The 22,028-nt window shown below is 36.5% G+C and overlaps 1 protein-coding gene across 1 annotated transcript in view; it reads right to left on the bottom strand.

Annotated features, from left to right (window-relative positions):
• DDX46 (DEAD-box helicase 46) overlaps positions 1-22,028 on the bottom strand; it is a 70,442-nt gene that overhangs the window by 43,466 nt on the left and 4,948 nt on the right. Inside the window, exons 3-13 of the mRNA XM_042935544.1 lie at positions 20,040-20,183; positions 14,588-14,684; positions 13,337-13,502; positions 11,564-11,715; positions 10,667-10,780; positions 9,942-10,107; positions 8,453-8,573; positions 7,702-7,877; positions 6,634-6,755; positions 3,931-4,009; positions 2,072-2,154 (exon numbers count right to left, since the gene is read on the bottom strand). Coding sequence (XP_042791478.1) covers positions 2,072-2,154; positions 3,931-4,009; positions 6,634-6,755; positions 7,702-7,877; positions 8,453-8,573; positions 9,942-10,107; positions 10,667-10,780; positions 11,564-11,715; positions 13,337-13,502; positions 14,588-14,684; positions 20,040-20,183 — 1,420 coding nt within the window. The remainder of the gene's footprint in view (positions 1-2,071; positions 2,155-3,930; positions 4,010-6,633; positions 6,756-7,701; positions 7,878-8,452; positions 8,574-9,941; positions 10,108-10,666; positions 10,781-11,563; positions 11,716-13,336; positions 13,503-14,587; positions 14,685-20,039; positions 20,184-22,028) is intronic.

Here is a 22,028-nt window from a genome sequence, read left to right as displayed (position 1 = left end):
CACTCTCCCCTGCTTGTCCTCTCTCTAAAATTATAAATAAATAAATAAAACAATTCACAAAGATCTGCCCAAGTGCCTTTCAACCTGCCAGCCTGTATATGCTAATGTGAAAAAGGAGACTCCTGTACGTTCTGCCAATGTCACTGTATAGCATATACATTTACTATGCATTTACACTCAGAAAAATATACATTAAGCATTATTTGATTTGGTTCCCAATTTTCATGGTTTTTTTCAATACAGAATCATGTCTGGAGGCACACTGCCTGCCAACTCTGCTCTAGATAGAAGTCATTGTGCAGATGTGCACTGACTAGCACCAGCTTTGATTCAAATGGGGATGCCTTTACTTGCTTTAACATCCAAATAGTGCTCTATGGGACTGAACCTGAACCAAGCATTTTTAATCTACACAACGGCTCACAAAATAATCATTAATCTAAAATTTCTTCTCTTCAACGGTTTAGTGCTTAACACATACACTGTTACTCAGCATTTCTCCCTCACGTACTTAATGTAGATGTAAGCACTAATGGCAAGAAATGACTCACACACTGCATACGATTGGGAAAAGTTATTTTGGCCTCTTTCTGGCAACACTTAATTGATTTACCAGAAAGGCCCAATCACACCACACCTACCTTAAACATTACCATAAAATCTAAGATTTCCCAGGATTGGGAAAGACATTTGAAAGGGATCTAATTCCACCTTCCATCTGTTCATCAATTCCTTCTGCTCTCGTTCCTCAAATGGACCCCCTACCTCTAACCGAACACATGGACGAAAAACATATTCAGTATCTGCCCTCCTCCTACAATGTAAATTGTTTCATCTCCAAATAATGTTTATCCAGTTCTTTCTCACATTATTCTTAGATCCAGCTCCCTATAGCTTCCCAACTGGGTCCCAGGTCTACTCCTCAATGATTCTTTCATGTGACAGACTTTTTTCAAACGGTTAAAGGATGCTATCAAATCCTCTACTCCAAGCTAAATGTCACTTATTCCTTTAACTACTTCTCACGTGGTTCGGGTGTCACCATAATCCTGTTTACTCTTATGTGCTCTTGTATATCCCATTTAGATTGTGATCCCTAAATCTAAACACAACACATACAAGTATATGACAAGCAATACATTTCTGGAGAACACATGAATAAACTGAAAAAAACCAAAGGCCACCTTAACTGTATCCCCTTTTTTTAATTTTAAAAAAATTTTAGAGAGAGAGAGTACAAGTGGGAGAGAGGAGCAGAGGGGGAGAGAGAGAATCTTAAGCAGGCTCCGTGCTCAGAGAGAGCCCAACATGGGGCCTGATCCCATGACCCAGGATCATGATCTGAGCAGAAATCAAGAGTTAGATGCTCACCAACTGAGCCACCCAGGTGTCTTTAAAGAATTTCTTAAGCAATCTCTACATCCAACACGGAGCTCAAGCCCACAGACCAGAGATCAAGAGTCACATGCTCCACCTATTGAGAAAGCTAATACCCCATTTCTATTAATGCAGTTTATGATCAAAAATAATTTTTTTTGGCATCCATAGCACAATGATAACTCACATTCCTTATCTCATTAACAAAAATTCCTAAGACCTTAAAGTTCCTTAACATGTGTCCCTCTAAGTTTATAACACTGAAATTTTGTATCTGAGCAAACAGTGTGCATGAGGAATATTAAAATCTAAGGTAGACAAATGCTCTAGCCCTTAGTTTTTACATTTGCAGAATGTAAACAAAATGTGCTATATTGATTGTTGAGGCAATTAAAACCATGAATTAAAGGAATTTATTTCAAAATACAATAAAAACTATAAAATAGAGAAGCTTAAGCTTCTATTATCAGCATTCCAATTCTAATTTAACCAACAATGGTTTTAGAAATACCTTCTGAACCAGTTTTATGAGGAATTCAGAGCATAATTATCTATCTGAATTCCCTATGTCCCCAACCTACTACATTACAACACAACAAAAACGTGTGAGAAGTTCAGACACCATATTAACATGTTATTCTCATGGCCGTTACAAGATTTTCTAGTTCAAAACACTAAGACACGTAAGGATTACCTGTGGTTCAAAACCCATGTCAAACATTCTGTCTGCTTCGTCTAAAACAACATATGTTACTCTTCGAAGATTTGTGACCCGACCTAAGATGAGGAAAAAAAATAAAGACAAAACGAAAACTAAAAATCAGTCACAATTCATTTTATGACTACCAAGAACTTTAAAAAACTGTAAAGGGAACTAAAATGCCTGACTTAACCAGAGGGGTAAGTTAGGTATCTTTAAAGAGTGAACAGAAATTTTGGTCTACAAGATCTTAATCTAATGGCAAATACTTTCTGACAATGGGTATATGAGGCCCTTTATTTTGTCAAACTCGTCTCTTGCATACCATCATAGGGCCTGAAGGACCTGTAAAATTCAGAAAACAGCCCTCTCCAAAACACATCATAAAACTAAGACTGAGATGAAGCATCGAGCCACATCAGCCATTATCTGACAGCATCACCTAGAAAAAAACATATTAGAGATTACAGCGTATGTGTGGAAAGCAAGTTCCAGTGCTAACTATTTTAGACGCAGAAAACCTCCTTTTAATATTACTTTATAAACTACTTTCATATAGTTAGAAGCTTCTACTGGGCATATCAAAAGATTAATGAGAAGCTATTCAACATCATTAAGTAACTGAATTATTAAACAAAAACTTCAAATACCAAATGTATTGCATACATACATTTTTCTACACAAAGATATAAGTTCAGTGTTATTAAATGCTCCCAATGGTTTAAACAGATGCAAGTGGTTTCTTAGGCAGTGGAAAACTAAAAACATACACAGGAAAGTTTTTCTAAAGGATTAACACAAGCCTTTCTATCAAGTGATGAATCAATCACCTGGCAAAAACATGTATAAAATAGTTATTAAATATAAACCAAAAGGACAGATAAGGGAAAAAGGTAAAATTAATCAAGATGAATTTCAGGAGACTTAATCAATGCAGCATTGAGAAAAAACAAGGGATTATTTCATCAGCATTCAACCCAAAACTTTTTGTAGGCTGTACGAGCACAATGATTTATCAAACAATTTCGTTGTCACTTCGTCAACATCATATAGAATTAGAATTAAGTGTATACAGAAATTCAAGCCGAATGCTACAAGAAACATGCATTACTCACAGTTTTTAATACTTTATTATGTATATACTGAACACTGCAATGGAAACCTTTGAAAGCATTTTCTTCAAAAAATAAGAAATGAGCCAAAGTAAATGCTCTCCAATATTTAAGTACTCCATACTAACATTTGCAGCCCCCATTAGTTTTGCAAGGTTGGGAACAGCATTAAATTACCTACCTTGGATGGCTTAAGTCTCGGAAGCCCAGTTCTATAAATCTCGAAGGGCCTTTCTCCACAGAAGTTAAATAATGTCAACAGTTTAGTAACAGTTTTGATAGGGAATAATTTAACAAAGCACAACATAAGAGCTAAAAAACATGCAATATTTACAAAAGATAAAATTTCTTGAAGCTGCAATACCTTAATTTATCCAGTATTGTAATAAAACATTAGCTTCTGTGGAGGAAAAAGTCTGAAGTTTAGAATAATAAAAATAAACCCCCCCCCCCAACCCCGTTAAAAGCAAAGCTAGACCAAAATTTGATTAAGAATCCATGTTAAGAACTAAAAACATCATATGGAGTTAGTTTCAAAAAAAAATTGAAAGTTAAATTGCAGTAATATTATGAATGCTTGCAACAGTTAGCTGGTTGCAATGTAAATTTTAAGATATTACAGCTTTAAGAAGAAATATAAAAAAAAAATGGTGGTTTCTTGTATCTGCTTTGATTTAACAAAAATGCATAGAATTCAAAAATGAGAAATGAGAACAACAACAAAAAATATCCCTGACTTACCACTGTTAGCTGCTAACATGTCAATCATTCGACCAGGTGTGCAAACAATAATTTCAGCACCTCTTTTCAGCTCAGCAATCTAATAAAAAAGATGAAATTTTACAGTCTATTTATCACTAATACATATTTAAACAGATTTGAAAATAATGTCCAGGGTCATCATACAGCTCCATAAGGTAACACAGTGAAGTCTGATTAGAAGACTCCAAAGCTTTCTGCTTAATTCTTTGCAATGCTGGAGCACGACAAAGGAAAAGGAAGCAGCAACATGATGACATGGTATTGTAACTTTGAACTCAATGAAAACCAGAGAATTTTACCAATTTTAATTTCACATGATCCCTTAAAAGAAAGGAACATTAGAAAGCAGTAATTAAAGCAATTATATACACCAATGTTTTTCAAGTCGAGAATTGTTTCCACTAGAGAATCATGAGTATCCACAACCAGTATTTTTATTTTCTAATTTTATTTACCTGTTCACTTGTTATGTTTTTTTTTTAATTTGATTTGATTTTTTTTGTTGTTTCTTTTGTTTTTTGAGAGAGGGAGTGAGTGAGTGAGTGAGGGGCAAAGAGGGAGAGAGAGAGAGAGAGAGAGAGAGAATCCCACGAGGAGCAGAGAGAAAGAGAAAGAGAAAGAGAAAGAGAAAGAGAAAGAGAAAGAGAAAGAGAAAGAGAAAGAGAAAGAGAAAGAAAGAGGGAGAGAGAGAATCCCCCTGAACTGACAGTGCGGAGCCCAAAGGGGGCTCGAGCTCACCAATACAGGGCTCGAACTCACGAACTGAGAAATCTTGACCTGAGCCGAAGTCTGGTGCTTTACCAAGTGAGCCACCCAGGTGCCCCTATTTTTTATTTTTTAAAGATTTATTTATTTTGAGAAAGAAAAAGTGTGGGCAGGGGGAGGGGCAGAGAGAGAAATCCCTGTGCTGTCAGCACAGAGCACGATGTGGGGCTCAAACCCATGAACCCTGAGATCATGACCTGAGCAGAAACCAAGAGTCAGACACTTAACCGAGTAGGCTACCCAGGTGCCTCAACAATCAGTATTTTTAAAATGAAATAGAATGGAAAATCCAGAATGTGTTAGAGATCAGTAAACTTTCATTTCACTTCTATATAAATATAACATGCATGCATGTGTAAAGTTATTTTTTGTAAATGTTATTTCTTTTTTTTTTTAATTTTTTTTCACGTTTATTTATTTTTGAGACAGAGAGAGACACAGCATGAACGGGGGAGGGGCAGAGAGAGAGGGAGACACAGAATCGGAAGCAAGCTCCAGGCTCTGAGCCATCAGCCCAGAGCCTGACGCGGGGCTCGAACTCGCGGACCGTGAGATCGTGACCTGAGCTGAAGTCGGACACTTAACCGACTGAGCCACCCAGGCGCCCCTGTAAATGTTATTTCTTACAATAAACTGTCATCAAAACAACTGAGGAAGATAAGCTGAGAAAACATAAAGCATTTAACAACAGCAAATATTCCTTAAAAAGGAATGTGGTTAAATAAATTGAGATAATGCCACTTAATTTATTGCATTTTTCTAGTATCAGAAGACATATTCGTTATCAAAGCCTAAAAAGTCTTTTAAGAAAAAAGTCGACTTTAACATTGTACAACATGACCTTTCCAAAACTTATTTGATCACATAACCTGTTTTTTTTTCCTTCTTCTAATTAAAGCAAAATTTTCTAATAAGCATCATTTTAAAGAAGACATTTGGAAAAATGTCAAAGTAAAGAGAGTAAATGAAATTATGTTTAAATAACTCTTGCTGCAGGGCGCCTGGGTGGCTCAGTCGGTGAAGCATCTAACTTCTGCTCAAGTCATAATCTCAAGGTTTGTGAGTTTGAGTCCTGCATCAGGCTCTGTGCTGACAGCTCAGAGCCTGGAGCCTGCTTTGTATTTGGTGTCTCCCTCTCTCTCTGTCCCTCCCCTGCTCATGCTATGTCTCTCTCTCTCTCAAAAATATACAAACATTAAAAAAAATTTTTTTAAATAAATAAATAACTCTTGCCAAAAACATTTAAAGATACCAGTGAAACAGGTATTAATGCAAAACAGTCATCACCACCTTTTAAAGATGTCACATGAATTAGAGCCAGTTGGGAAATCAGACGACCTGGTTCTGGGACAAATTAAGTCTTATTAGCCTAAACACTTTGATCAACTTACTTAACCTTTCTCGCCATTTCTTTATCTATAAAATGGAAAAAATATCTGCCTTCCTTGAGCAGAGAGAGACAAAGAGGAATATCAGGAAAGCCAAGGTATAAAAATGACTGAAAATCTTAAAATATAAGATTAACATAATTCATCCTCACTATTATTTTTAAACCTCATCTTTTTTAAGATTTAAAAAAATTTTTTTAAATATTTATTTTTGAGACAGAGAGAGACAGAGCATGAACGGGGAAGGGTCAGAGAGAGAGGGAGACACAGAATCTGAAACAGGCTCCAGGCTCTGAGCTGTCACCACAGAGCCCGAGCGGGGCTCGAACTCATGGACCGCAAGATCATGACCTGAGCCAAAGTTGGATGCTTAACCGACTGACCCACCCAGGTGCCCCAGTGGCTAAGATTTTAAAAGCAATCACTATACAAATCACTAAAATCACTTTTAGATCATTAAATAATTTAAGAATGGAAACACTGAAAGAAAAAAAAGAATGGAAAAACTGAATGCTCCTTTTATAGTTACCTGCTCACTGATTCCTGTTCCTCCATAAACACAGACCACTCTAAGTCCCAGGGTCTTTGAAAACTTCTTACATTCTTTAGTAATTTGTAAAGCCAGTTCTCGAGTTGGAGTCATGATGACAGCTGAAAAGATAAATATGTCAAAAGCCTAACCACCAAAATTCTTGAAAGGCTATCCTGTAACGTGTTATATTTAACCTCTGAAATAATGTTCAGATTTCTTAGTATAATTTTTTGTTTTTGTTTTCATTTGTTTTATGCACCTTTGAAACCCTCTTTCAAAAGGTTTGTAATAGTAGAGATTGTGGCGATTGCTAATTTTAAGTAGATTTTAAGAACATGCTACAAAAAGATAAATTGAGAGTTAAATGCCTCACTCAAACATCAGGAAAATACTGGGGTGAAAAGAACGCAAATCATTCTCAACTGCAAATCACAGAGCAAAGATAATCAAGCGACTCACTGTGCTGCAGAGCCATACCGAGGCTTCCGGAAACAACCTTGGTGTGAAGGGCACAGAAAGAGTAGGAATATATTGTGCCCCCTGTTTCCAAGAGAGGAGTTGAGCAAATTTTCAAAACCCTACTCACACTTGCAAAACAGATCTCTGCCAAATGAATCAACAAATGAACCTGAAGACCTAATCCTGAAGGAGATGCTGGCACTATATATATAGCCTTTTAAGGCGAAAAACAAAAAATGGAAAATATATTTCCTTACAATCTTCTATGTTGAGTTTATAGATCCACTGACACTCACTAAGCACAAACCTCAATATAAATAAACAGATAGATGCACGAGGAGTCTACCTGCCGAGTCAGAGTTTAAAAATTGAGCTGTGCCAGGAGAGGCTGTTTTTGTACTTCTGAGGTGTCACTCCAGAGCTCTGAAGATTCTCACTCCACCTGCTGGTAAGGGGAAATCAGCCCCAAAGTGCCAAATTTATAAAGGAAATGTACATAAAGACATCTTTATTGTTATAACAGAACATTATAAAATATCAGGTCTTTCTGATTAACTGACAACAAAGTCGTTACCTGAATAAATAGTTTAATGAAAGGAATTGTACCTATTGGCCCCTCTCCTTCTTCTAATGACCTCTGATCCATGATGTGTCTAAACATGGGCAACAGAAAAGCAATGGTCTTTCCGCTTCCTGTCTTGGCAATACCAATCAAATCTCGTCCAGACATTATAGCAGGAATCGCCTGGGTCTGGATTGGCGTGGGTTTTTCATAGCCATGCCTTAAAAAGCAAACCAAAGAAAGACAAGGTAAGAACTGGCATCTCTGGGTCTCTCCAAGTCCCATAGTAAGGTTTTCCAAAACGTAGAATAGCTGTACAACGAATATTATTTGTCAAAAGGGAATGAAGGATTGAGGCATTCTACGTCATGAATGAGCACTGAAAATATTATGTTAAGTGAAAGTGAATCACAAAAGACTATGTTAGTACGATCCCACTTATAGGAAACGTCTAGAAGAGACAAATCTGTAGACACAGTAAATTAGTGGATGCCTAGAAGAAGGGAGAAGAATGACTACTAAGGGATACAGGTCTCATTTTAGGATAATGAATATGTTCTAAAATTAAATTATGGTAATGACTGCCTAACTCCATAAATATACTAAAAATCATTGAACTGTACAAAAAGTAAGGTTTATGATATGTAAATTATATCTGAAAACACTCAGGTGTTTAAGAAAAAAATAGTAAATTTTTCTATTAGAGTAAAAATGTAACCAATGGAATTAATTGGGTAAAAGAGCCATTCTGAATGGGAAGACACTGAAAAATGTAGAGAATCACTAACTACTCACTTTTTGAGAGAATTTAGGATCTTCATGGAAATTCCACACTGGACCCAAGATTTAATTGGTTTGGGGCAACCTTTTCCCTTGACAGTAATGCCTTCCATTTCCAACCGAAAAACATTTACCTCTACAAAACAAAATCCAGATTAAAAGCTATTAAATATTGTTTCATTAATGCCTTCTACTTTTCAATCAAGCATGGTAAAACTAAGAATCTTCAATTCTTGGGGCACCTGGGTGGCTCAGTCAGTTAAGCATCCAACTCTTGATTTCACCTCAGTCACGATCTCACAGTTCATGAGTTCGAGCCCCGCATTGGGCTCTGTGTACTGACGGTCCAGAGCCTGCTTGGAATTCTCTCTCCCTCTCTCTCTCTGCCCCTCCTGCATACTCTCTCTCTCAAAATAAAGAAACCTAAAAAAAAAAAAAAATCTTCAGGGGCACCTGGGTGGCTCAGTCAGTTAAATGTCCAACTTCAGCTCAGGTCATGGTCTCACGGCTTGTGAGTTCGAGCCCCACATTAGGCTTTGTGTTGACAGATCAGAGCCTAGAGCCTGCTTCAGATTCTGTGAATGCCCTCTCCCTCTGCCCCTCCCCTACTCAAGCTCTGTCTCTCTCTCAAAAATAAGTAACATAAAAAAATAAAAGAAAAGAAGGGCACCTGGGTAGCTCAGTCGGTTAAGCATCTGACTTCAGCACAGGTCATGATCTCATGATCTCACTGTTCATGGGTTCGAACCCTGCATTGAGCACTGTGCTGACAGCTCAGAAGCTGGAGCCTGCTTCAGATTCTGTTTCTCCCTCTCTCTCTGCCCTTCCCCTGCTCACACTCTGTCTCTCAAAATTGAAAAAAAAGTTGAAAAAGTAAAAGAGAAAAGTTTTTTAAAAAATCTTTTTTTTGTACTACTAAAGATAATTCCACACAAAATCTATAGGACACTTAATACAATTACTGCTGTGACCTAATAGGGGACTAAAAGAAATACCCCATTTCTATAATCTGTCTTTTATTATGTCTTACACTGAAACATCAATAAAAGAACAATGATTGACAGGTAATACAAACACTTGTTCTCCAAGCAAGAGTTGCCTAGATTATCCTTATTCTACCAATAATTACACAGATTCACACTGGTTCCCAACCCTCAAATCCCAGAAAGGGAAAGGCTAACAATACTTTATTTGCTAACTTCACATGAAGAGTATTCTCAACCCAAAAAATCTCAACTACATGACCCAAACTAATTTTTGCTCATTTTTAAAAATACTTCCAAAACTACACTGATTCCTCACTGCTCTGAATCTTTGCAGATGACGTTCATACTCACTAGAATGACTTCTTGCCTTCTTTTTTCTTCTCTCACTTCTCCAGGTAAGCCATGAAAACTCCTCCTACTCATGCACCAACTTACAACCTACCCACACATTCCTCCTAGGCAAAGCGAAGCATATCCTCCTCTGTTCAATAATCAATAAATGAATAAAAGAATTTTACCCTCTTGAGACATTTTTGCTAATTCTGGAACTTCAACATAAAAGTTTTTTCTGAATGGTTCATATTCAATTTTTCCATGATCCACTGGTTCTAGAAGTTTCCTCTGTTTTGTCTGGTAGCCTGTAAGGGCCGTCTGAAGATCAACTTCTTCCTCCTCTGAAGAATACTATAATTAAAAAAAAATAATAATAAGGAAAAAGCTAAATCCTTTATTATTTTCTCCTTATGGAAAACACTATTCCTAGCTTTTAAAATCCTCCTCTCCTAGAAAATATTCCTTGGCTTTTACTTTTTCACATTCTGAATTTTTCAACTTAGTTTCTTTTTTTGTTGCCCTTACAGAAAGTTATAATGACAATATAAAGCTAAAATAACAAAACAATTCTAATAAGGCTTTAAGGAAGTTTTGATATAGTTCTCTCTACACAAATCTTTACAATGTGTTAATAGAAGAATTTAATTCATTCTATCACTTTATTTCTTCTCTTGCCTTATATGTCTGAGGTCAGTGATGAGGGGCAAAGGGGAAATCAACAAGTGGGCATGCAGAAAAAAGTCAAAGATGTCAAAATGTTCTACAGACTGGATATTCATTCAGCAACAGCACTGTTGAGAAAAGCAAGAACTCCTCCTAACAGTAGTTTCTAGAACTAAACAGACATCTCCACCAAACAAACACTTCTAGGATAGTATAATGAACAAAGTCAAAATTAACGAAGAATTACCTCCATGGCATCCTGGTCATTCTCCATTAGCTCACCTTTCTTCTTATCAGAATCTACCACTGCTTTTTTGGTTGTCACTACAGTGACAACTTTTGTGACTGTTGGCCCAGACTTCTAAAATAAAAAAGGAATATAAAGTATGTTATAAAATTGAGAAGAAATTGTATGCAAATGAAGCACAATGATAACTATCACAATTTATAATTCAAATGACAAAAGGAGTCTGCTTTCTCCTAATGAATTTGTTTAAACTTTAAAATGTAACATTAACTGGATTATATAAAGTTTACTATATATTTTATATAATACTGTATAATGTAATTTTATATCATTTTATGTAATATATAATGTTATAGAACATATAAAAATGTAATAATTCACTTAAAAATACTACTAAATGGTACTTTTTACTCATTGGACAAGCCAGACACTGTTCAAAGAGCTTAGGATAAATCAATAAAGCAGGTAAAGGTCACTACCATTAGAGAGCTCTCATTTTATAAGAGAGAAACAATAAACACAGTAAAAACTCAATCAGATAATTTGCCAAAAGACAACAAATGCTATTAAAAAGAAGAAAAATACACTGGTAAAGGGGATCAGGAATATGAAACCTGAAAGTGCCAATGAAGTCTGGAGAGGACCTAATGAGAAGTCAGCAGTAAGGAAAGACACTAAATACAGATGGTGGCAGTAAGAGCAACTTTTTGAAAGAACGCTTACAGCTAAAATTCCCTAGTATCTGTGGGACTGAGAAAAAGCACTAGCATTTCTGAGAGAGGGGAGGAATCAAATTTATAAACTCAGGCAAGTCAGTGGTAGGTCAATGTGACAAGAATTCGTTATCCAATTAGGAATACTGGAAAAATCTATAAAAAATAAGAGAAAATGGCATACCTTTTCATTCCCTCCACCACCCTTCACACTTCGCATATTAAACTTTTTTACTTCCTCTTTCACTTCTTCCATGTAAGCATCTAATGGATCTAACTCCTCACCCTCCATTTCATTTCCTTCCTTTTCAGCTTCTGCAGGATCATCTTCATCATCTAAAAGAGCAGAATCACTCTTTTGTACATATGTTTCAAAAGGAAATACTTCATAATCAGAACGCCTCTCACCGTGACCTCTTCCCTCACACCCTCCTTTCCAACCAACCCAGGCACAAAGCAGTTCAAATGCTCAAACTTAACAAGTTATTACACTTAGCAAGCATGCATCAATTTTAGATAATGATATAAATCACATGATACATTGAAAAGAGGACTAAAAACTTTCTGTTAAATAGTACATTTCTTTCAATTACCTTTTTTTAAGTCACAAAAAAAAAATCGCATTTTCAATTCAAGATAATCTTTTTTCACATATCAAAGATATCATCACCCCTTAAAAATACATTCTCTTCATCTATTTAAACCACTCTGTGAAACTTTCATAGAAGATGAAAAATTCACCAGAATTTTCACAGAAAAATAGAACAAAACTCCATTTCCCTATAAAATTTCACACTGTTCTACTTCACTAAAATCTAAAAGTAAAAATCATATACGCCAGGGAAATAGTTCTCTTGTAAGTTATGAAAAATCAGGAGGGACCTGAAAACATGCCTTTAACTTACCTTCATTACTAATATTCTTATTTGTAATAAAAAAATTAAAGAGCTATTTACTGACTGTGCCCATAAGAACTCAACTCTCCACTCTCAACTAAAACGAGTGAGGGGCGCCTGGGTGGCTCAGTAAGTTAAGTGTCTGACTTCGGCTCACGGTTTGTGAGTTCGAGCCCTGTGTCAGGCTCTGTGCTGACTGCTGAGACTGGAGCCTGCTTCGGACTCTGTCTCCCCCTCTCTCTCTGACCGTCCCTCACTCACACTCTGTCTCTCTCTCGCTCTCTCAAAAATAAACATTAAAAAAAATTTTTTTTAATAAAAAAATAACAAAAATGAAGTAAAATCAGTGATCCTTACTGAACACTACCCTACACGTTACATTTTAACATAAATATCATTAGAGAGATTTAATATCTCAATATGAACCCAGCAATTCCACTCCTAGGTATATTAACTAAAAAACTAAAAGCAGGGATTCAAATGTATATTTGCATACCAATACTTGCAGCAGCTTTATTCACAACAGTCAGAAGGTGTAAACGACCTACATATCCAATAGACCAATAGGTAAACAAAACGCAGTATACACATACAATAGAATATCATTCAGCCATAAAAAAGGAATGAAATTTTGACACAGGGTACAACATGGAAGAACCTTGAGGACATTATGTTGAGTCAAATAAGCCAGACACAAAAGGGCAAAGACCATATGACTGCATTTATGTGAGGTACCTACAAAAGGCAAATTCATAGAATAGATATTTTGGGGGGTAAGTAGGTGGAGGGTAGGGCAGGATGAGGAATTAATCTTTGTGGGCACAGAGTTTCTGTTTGGGATGATGAAAACATTCTGGAAATGGCTGGTGATGATGGATGATACACGACACCATGAATGTACTTAATGCCATGGAATTGTACATTTAAAAAAAGGTGAAAATGGTACGATTTTCCATAAGAGAAAAAATGCCTAAAAATTTCCACTATGAAGTATTATTCATATTTCTAGAATATTCTACATGAATTGTTATATAGACTATTAGTGTACCAAATGAATATACCATCATCATCTTCTAAACTCCATTTTTTCCCTTGTTTCATCTCTTCAATTTCCTTTTTCAGTTCCCCTATGTTTTCCATGGCCTTTTTACGTTGTTCCTCTCGCCACTTTTCTACTCGTTCTTTTCGCTTCCTCATTTCCTCTTCCAGCTTATTCTGATCAAAGTTCTTGGGGGGGGGGGGGGGGGGGAACAAGAGAGACAGTGAGAGAAGGAAACAAAGATTAACAACTTTATTTCAGCAATATTCCAAATAATTTTTTCAAAGTATAAAAAAGGAAAAGGAAAAACATGTATTTACAAACTCCTTAGTTTAGAAAAGATTTAGATCACACATCTTTTAAACATATCCACAAATACACCAGCAAAATGAATTCATAAGAAAAAGCATCTTCAACTAAGAAAGCAGACAGACTTCAAAAACCATAATCTAATCTCTTTTTCATTACAGCAAAATACACAGATATTCACTTTCTTCCTCAACTAGAAACTAGATAAATAAACACGCAAAATTCCCTAGTTATCAGTTATTGTCAACTTCAAATCCTCTAAACTCCTCTTAAACTGCCACCATGAAAAAGAAATTTTCTATTAGAAATTAATGAGTAAGGGAAAGCTATGTATCAACATGATTAAAAAGCTTTGGTCGTAGGGGGCACCTGGGTGACTCAGTTGGTTAAGTGTCCAACTCCTGATTTTGGCTCAGGTAATGATTTCACAGGTTCAAGAGATCCAGCCATGCATCAGGCTCCATGCTGACAATGCAGAGAGTGTTTGGGATTCTCTACTCATTCTCTCTCTATGTCCCTCTGCCCACCCCACAAAAGAAACAAAAAACATTAAAAATATATTTAAAAACAAAAAAACAACCAGCTTTTGTGTTTTAGCCTTTATGTTTAAGTTTCCTAGAAACAGCCTTTGTAAAGGCTTTATCCAGGGACACCTGGGTGGCTCAGTCAGTTAAACGACCAACTCTTGATTTCACCTCAGGTCATGGTATGGCAGTTGTGAGTTCAAGCCCCGTATCAGGCTCTATACTAACAGCTCAGGACGTGGAGCCTGCTTTGGATTCTGTTTCTCCCTTTCTCTATGCCCCTTCCTTGTTCGTGTTCTCTCTAGCTCTCAAAAATAAACATTTATAAATGAATAAATAAATAATTTTTTTAAAAGTTCAAAATACATAGCAATAAAAAAAACAATCTGTGATTACAGAAACAAGCTTGATATTATACAATTATTTGTTAGTAAACATACACCAGCATCTTTTTCTTTTTCATCCTCCTTGTCATCTTTGTCTTTTTTCTTCTCTTTAGAACTTTCCCCACTATCTGTTTTCTCTTTGGACCTAGACCTACAAAAAAAAGAAAAAAAGAAACATCATCTATTTGTGTTCAGAAACATTCACATTTAAAAATTTTTTTTTTAGTTTTTTAAAATTTTTATTTTTGGGAGAGACAGAGACAGAGTGTGAGCAGGGGAGGGTCAGAAAGAGAGGAAGACACAGAATCTAAAGCAGGCTCCACGCGCTGAGCTGTCAGCACAAAGCCCAATGTGGGGCTCGAACTGACAAACTGCAACATCACGACCTGAGCTGAAGTCGGACGCTCAACCGAACTGAGCCACCCACACACCCCTTAAAATATTTGTAAAGACCTGCATTTTACTTTTTTTTTAAAGTTTATTTATTTATTTTGAGAGAGACAGAGGCAGCATGAGTGTGGGAGGAGCAGAGAGAGAGGAAGAGAGAATCCCAAGCAGGATCCACACCGACAGCATGGAGCCTGATGCAGGGCTCAAACCCACAAACCGAACCACGAGATCATGACCTCAGCTGAAATCAAGAGTCAGATGCTTAAATGACTGAGCCACCCAGGTGCCCCGACCTCCATTTTACATTTTAAGTAAGAAACTTCTGAGAGTCAATTTCACATTCATATTACGTTAATAAACATCCCGGAAATATAATGAAAACTTAACCCTATAAGTAGCAACAAATATCATTAATTATTAAGTATTTGGCAATTTGCCCAAGAAAAATTGGACATATCACATAAAAATAATTACAAAATTTAAATAGGAGGTAAAATTTGACACACAGAGAAATATACCAAAACATTAATATTCTACAAGATAATTTGGTATGTAATAATGTTTAAAACCCCAATAGACATGCATTTTCCCCTATGTATGATATCTTTTAATGAATAAAATTTCTTATTTTAATGCAATCATTTCAGTCTACTTTTACACCCCTTATAATTGGTGCTTTTAAAAGTACATTAGGGGCGCCTGGGTGGCTCAGTTGGTTAAGCGGCCGACTTCAGCCCAGGTCATGATTTCGCGGTCAGTGAGTTCGAGCCCCGCGTCGGGCTCTGTGCTGACAGCTCAGAGCGTGGAGCCTGCTTCAGATTCTGTGTCTCCCTCTCTCTGACCCTCCCCTGTTATGCTCTGTCTCTCTCTGTCTCAAAAATAAATAAACGTTAAAAAAAAAAAAAGTAAAAAAAAAGTACATTAGAGGGGCAGCTGGGTGGCTCAGTTGGTTGAGCATTCAACTTTGCCTAAGGTCATGATCTCACAGTTTGTGCGCGTGGGGCTCTGTGCTGATAGCACAGAGCCTGGAGCCTGCTTTGGATTCTGTGTCTCCCTCTCTCTCTGTTCCTCCCCATTCATGTTCTGTCTCTCTGTCTCTCAAAAATAATAAAAATTAAAAAAAAAAAAAAGATTGTTTATGCCATTGCATTTCTAATTTTTCAATCAGTTTGTCAAATACTTTTCTATCCATGTATGCTAAGAACCAGAAAAGACCCCAAATAGCAACAACAATCTTCAAAAAGAAAACCAAAGCAGGAGGCATCACAGTCCTGGACTTTAGGCTGTATTAGAAAGCTGTAATCATCAAGACAGTATGGTACTGGCACAAAAACAGACCCTCAGATCAATGGAACAGAATAGAGAACCCAGAAATGGACCCACAAACGTATGGCCAACTCATCTTTGACAAAGCAGGAAAGAATATCCAATGGAATAAAGACAGTCTCTTCAGCAAGTGGTGCTGGGAAAACTGGACAGCGACATGCAGAAAAATGAACCTGGGCCATTTCCTTACACCATACACAAAAATAAACTCAAAATGGATGAAAGAACTAAATGTAAGGCAGGAAGCCATCAAAATCCTCGAGGAGAAAGCAGGCAAAAACCTCTTTGACCTCGGCCTCAGCAACTTCTTACTTAACACATCTCTGGAGGCAAGGGAAACAAAAGCAAACATGAACTATTGGGACCTCATCAAAATAAAAAGCTCCTACACCACAAAGGAAACAATCAGCAAAACGAAAAGGCAATCGACGGAATGGGAAAAGATATTTGCAAACAACATTATTAGATAAAGGGTTAGTATCCAACATCCATAAAGAACTTCTCAAACTCAACACCCAAAAAACAAATAATCGAGTGAAGAAATGGGCAAAAGACATGAATAGACACTTCTCCAAAGAAGACATCCAGATGGCCAACCGACACGTGAAAAAATGCTCAACATCACTCATCATTTTGAAATACAAATCAAAACCACAATGAGATACCACCTCACACCTGTCAGAATGGCTAACATCAACAACTCAGGCAACAACAGATGTTGGCGAGGATGAGGAGAAAGAGGATCTCTTTGCATTGTTGGTGGCAATGCAAGCCGATGCAGCCACTCTGGAAAACAGTATGGAGTTTCCTCAAAAAATTAAAATTAGAACTACCCTACAACCTAGCAATTGCACTACTAGGTATGTATCCAAGAGATACAGGTATGCTGTTTCGAAGGGGCACATGCACCCCAAGGTTTATAGCAGCACTATCGACAATAGCCAAAGTATGGAAAGATCCCAAATGTCCATGGATGGATGAATGGATAAAGAAGATGTGGTATATCTATACAATGGAGTATTACTCGGCAATCAAAAAGAATGAAATCTTGCCATTTGCAACTACGTGGATGGAACTAGAGGGTATTATGCTAAGCGAAATTAGAGAAAGACAACTATCATATGACTTCACTCATATGAGGACTTTAGATGAACATAAGGGGCAAAAACATAAGAGACTCTTAAATATGGAGAACAAACAAAAGGTTACTGGAGGGGCTATGGGAGAGGGGATGGGCTAAATGGGTAAGGGGCATTAAGGAATCTGCTCCTAAAAGCAATGCTGCACTACATGCTAATGTGGATGTAAACTAAAAAAAAAAAGATTTTTAAAAAAATTTTAAGAAAACACAAAAAACACTTTTCTGAATCTACTTAAATAATTAAGAATTTTCACTTTGGCTCTTACTAATATAAAGTATTACAATGATAAATTTTCTAATGTTAAACTAATCTTCCATTTCTGGAATAAATCCAACTAAGTCATAATTATTTTTTTTTACATATGGTTGGATTTGATATAATCTTTATGTTTAGAATGAGTATAGCCTATAATTTTCTCACACTGCCCTTGTCAGGTTTTAATATCTACATTCTTCTCAATACACAAAATGAATCGAGAAATGTTTCTTCTTTCTTAAGTCTCTGTTCATCAAAAGTATCATTGCAGAGTGAAAAGACAAACTACAGAGTAAGAGAATATATTTGCCATTCATAAAAATGACAGTAAACAACCATCCAGGATATTTAAAAATAATGACAAAAACCTCCTATGAATCAATTTTTAAAGAAACAACCCAACAGGAAAATAAGCAAAAAGATTTTTAACATACTTCAGAAAAGAAGAAATTCAAATGACAAGCAAGCATATGAAAAGATGTTCAACCTCACTGGTAGTCAGAGAAATACAAATTAAAACCACAATGATATTGGTATAACATATCTAACCAGTTAACAAAAATTAGAAGGACTGACAATACCAAATACTAGGAAGGGTATGAGACAACACAATTATCATAATGTTTGTGGGAGTAGAATTAGTATAACCCCTCTGGAAAGCATGTGGGATCACCTAGTAAAAATGAAGGTATGTTAATTTTTTTTTTTTTTTTTTGAAGCTATGTTAATTCTATGGCCATGTAATTTCATTCGTATATACAGACTAGGGAAACTCATGCACATGTACACTAGGAAACATACATACAAATGTTCACAGGGCACCTGGGTGGTTCAGTCAGTTGAGCATCTAACTTCGGCTCAGGTCATGATCTCACAGTTCACAAGTTCGAGCCCCAGATCGGGCTCTGTGCTGACAGCCTAGAGCCTGGAGCCTGCTTCAGATTCTTTCTGTGTCTCCCTCTCTCTCCACCCCTCCCTCACTTGCTCTCTTTCTCTCTCTCTCTCCCCAAAATAAATGTAATAAACTTCAAAAAAAAAAACATTCACAAGCACCTAAAAGTTAAAACAACCCAAACACGTACCTCAGTAAAATGGATATATAGTGGTATATTTATGCCGCAGAATAGTATTCAGCAATGAAAACGACCTACTGTTATATGTAACACAGATGAGTCTCAAGCAATCACCAACACAGATACAAAAGAATATGTGATTTATTCAGGTAAAGTTAAAAAACATAAAAATCTAAACTATTCTTTTTCCAGATCCAAACACAGATGATAAATAAACAGAAAGAAGTTACTAGTACAAAAGTCAGGAATGGTTTTATCTAGGGTAGTAAAGAGCTAGGTTAGAGAACAGACATGGATGGCTTCTGGAGATACTGACAATGTTGTATTTCTAAACCTTGGTGGTGTTTACATGAGTACTGCTTTATAATTACTTAATAAACTGCATATTTATACTTCATTCACTTTTCTGAATTTATATTTTAACTTAAAATAGTCCTAATGGGCATTATTATATGGACCTCAGTAAAATAAAAATAACAAAATTAATGACAGGAAAAAAATCCTCACGACTAATATAAAGAAGGTAGAGAAAACAGACACAAATTCATGTATTGACTATCCTTTGACACCACTTTTACAAACAGGAAAAGAATGAACCATTGACAAGAGAAATATAAAGAATAAACATAAATGACACAGATAAAAAAGTAAACATATTATGTCTAAAAGACATAACCAATAACTCAAAATTGAATGGTACTGGCATCTTAAGGAAACATATATATTTAACTTAACACAAGCAAAGTTCACACCCATCCTGAACAGCAATTCAGTAATACATGTCATGATTTAAAAACTGTCAAATGGGATGCTTGGGTGGCTCAGTCAGTTAACCATCTGACTCTCGATTTCAGCTCAGGTCACAATCTCAAGGTTCGTGAGTTTGAGCCCCATATCCGGTCCTGAGCTGTTAGCACAGAGCCTGCTTAAGATTCTCTCTCTCCCACTCTCTCTTACCCCGTTCTGCTTCCGCTCTCTCTCTCTCTCAAAAATAAACGTTAAAAAAAAGTTATCTGTCAAATCAATGTTAAAAATGTTAAAAACATACCTCAAAAGAAAAACAGAGTTCCTAGGAAGATGTTTATATAATATACTCCTGACTATTAAAAGTAGATACTAAAGAGAACAATGTATTGAGTTAAAACTAATCGAATCTAGTATTTTCCAATAATTTACAAGCTTTATAACCTATTAAAATTCAACCAACAGTTCATCATAGAAGCCAAAATCAGTGGAAAAAAAAAAGAGAAAGAGAGAAAAGAAAGAGTGAAGAGTCAGTTCCCAACCTGCAAGACAGATACAGTCCAATGATAACATTACCTATTCTCAGCTTTCTTGCTTTTATTGCCAGGACTTGAGGATCTGGATCGCCGGCCTCGGCTTCTACTCCTGGAGCGTCTCCTGTCTCGACTTCGAGATCTTCTTCGCTCTCGACTTCGATCTCTCTCTCTACTTCTGGAACGCCTGAAAGGACACTTTCCATTCATTCTATGACCAATTAGAGATTCTTTCAGAAAATGTTTCTGTGCCATGTTGAAAGAGCTTCTTAATTATTACCATTGCTAAAGGCTGAGATTTCAATTAACCATCAAATCAGATATAAATAGGGAACAACTGGGGCACCGAGGTGGTTCAGTTGGTTAAGCGTCTGCCTCTTGGTTTTGGCTCAGGTCATCTCACAGTTGGTGAGTTCAAGCCCTGCATCAGATTCTGCACTGACAGTGCAGAGCGTGCTTAGGATTCTCTCTCCCTCTCTCTCTTCCCCTCCCCAGCTCTCTCTTTCTCTCTCTCAAAATAAATAAATTTTAAAAATAAATAGATAGATAGGGAACAAGTGGGGCGCCTAGGTAGCTCAGTTTGTTAAGGGTCTGACTCTTGGTTTAGGCTCAGGTCATGGTATCTGGATTAATGAGTTCAAGTCCCTCAATGGGCTCTGCACTGACAGCATGACAGCATGGAGCCTGCTTTCAATTCTTTCTCCATTCCCCTCCCCTGCTGGTTCTCTCTCTCAAAATAAATAAGTAAACTTTAGTAAATAAACAGGCAACAAGTAAAGCCAATTCTTACAAATGGTCAACAAAAAACTGATACTAATTCCAAAATGATATTTGTTGAAAACATAGCAAATCTGTAATAATAGCTTTTTGAAATCTACAGCCTATAGTAGAAAATCTAAAACCTCAAATCAGCCAAAACCTAAGTATAAGGGTAGGCATAATGGGGCTATGGGAAGATCACAGACATGAAGAGTAGGAAACAAAAATTTCTATTCTAGAGCTGGCAGTCACATGACATATGGCAGATCAACTCTGTGGCTCAGTTTCCTTATCTATATGATATGGAGACTTTACTTACATAATCTCAAAATCCTTCTTGCTCTAAAACCTCATGATTCTTGTTTTTATTTTATGTTTATTTATTTTTGAAAGAGCAAGAAAAAAAAGCACAAGTCAGGGAGGGGCAGAGAGAGAGGGAGACAGAGGATCCAAAGCGGGCTTGGCGCTGACAGCAGAGAGCCCTATGCAGGGTTCAAACTCATGAACTGTGAAATCATGACCCAAGCCAAAGTTGGACGCTTAACTGACGGAGCCACCCAGATGCCCCTAAAACCTCGTGATTCACTCTCAAAAGTTAAAGACATTATCTTAAGTAATCAATTTCACTTAACACATACTTGACTGAATTATATGAAACTGTTCCTGGGACCACATAATACAAAACTGAAGAAATTGCACTATATGCATTCTAAAAGATGAATATTCTCCCTGACTACCTTTGCTAGTTCTCCTTCTAATGTTTGGAAAAAAATAGGTTTTTTTTTTCTGTGATTAGTTCATAACACCTATACAACCCTGTCTTCTTTCCTATTTTAATAAAAAACTTATCAGAAATATTTTTTTGGTGTGGTGAAGATTTTTATTTAAAGACAATGTCTTTCACCTCTAGGAAGGTTATAGCTGCTTGATTTGTGCCTAGGAAAATGCAAGCACGTAAAATAAAAATTAGGGTGTTCTTTCGTTTAAATCTAAAATGGTTTTTAAAAATTGTGTCAAATGGGAGTGCCTGGATGGCTCAGTCAGTAGAGCAATCAACTCATAATTTTGGGTAAGTTTGAGCCCCACAATGGGTGTAGGGATTACTTGAAAATACAAATCCTTAAATTTTTTTTTTAAAGTGACAAACAGCAAGTAGGGTTTGGGTAGCTCTGTCCTTTTTCCTTCTCCTATCAGCTTTAGTGGCTGCTCTGAACATAGTGGTCAGCGTTCTTGGGACAGAATTAGAACAGAACCCCCTTGACAGCATATTACC

This window comes from Panthera leo, chromosome A1 (assembly GCF_018350215.1).
Source record: "Panthera leo isolate Ple1 chromosome A1, P.leo_Ple1_pat1.1, whole genome shotgun sequence".
Lineage (NCBI taxonomy): Eukaryota > Metazoa > Chordata > Mammalia > Carnivora > Felidae > Panthera > Panthera leo.
Note: the sequence above shows the minus strand (reverse complement) of the source record. Positions and strands in the feature narration are given on the sequence as shown.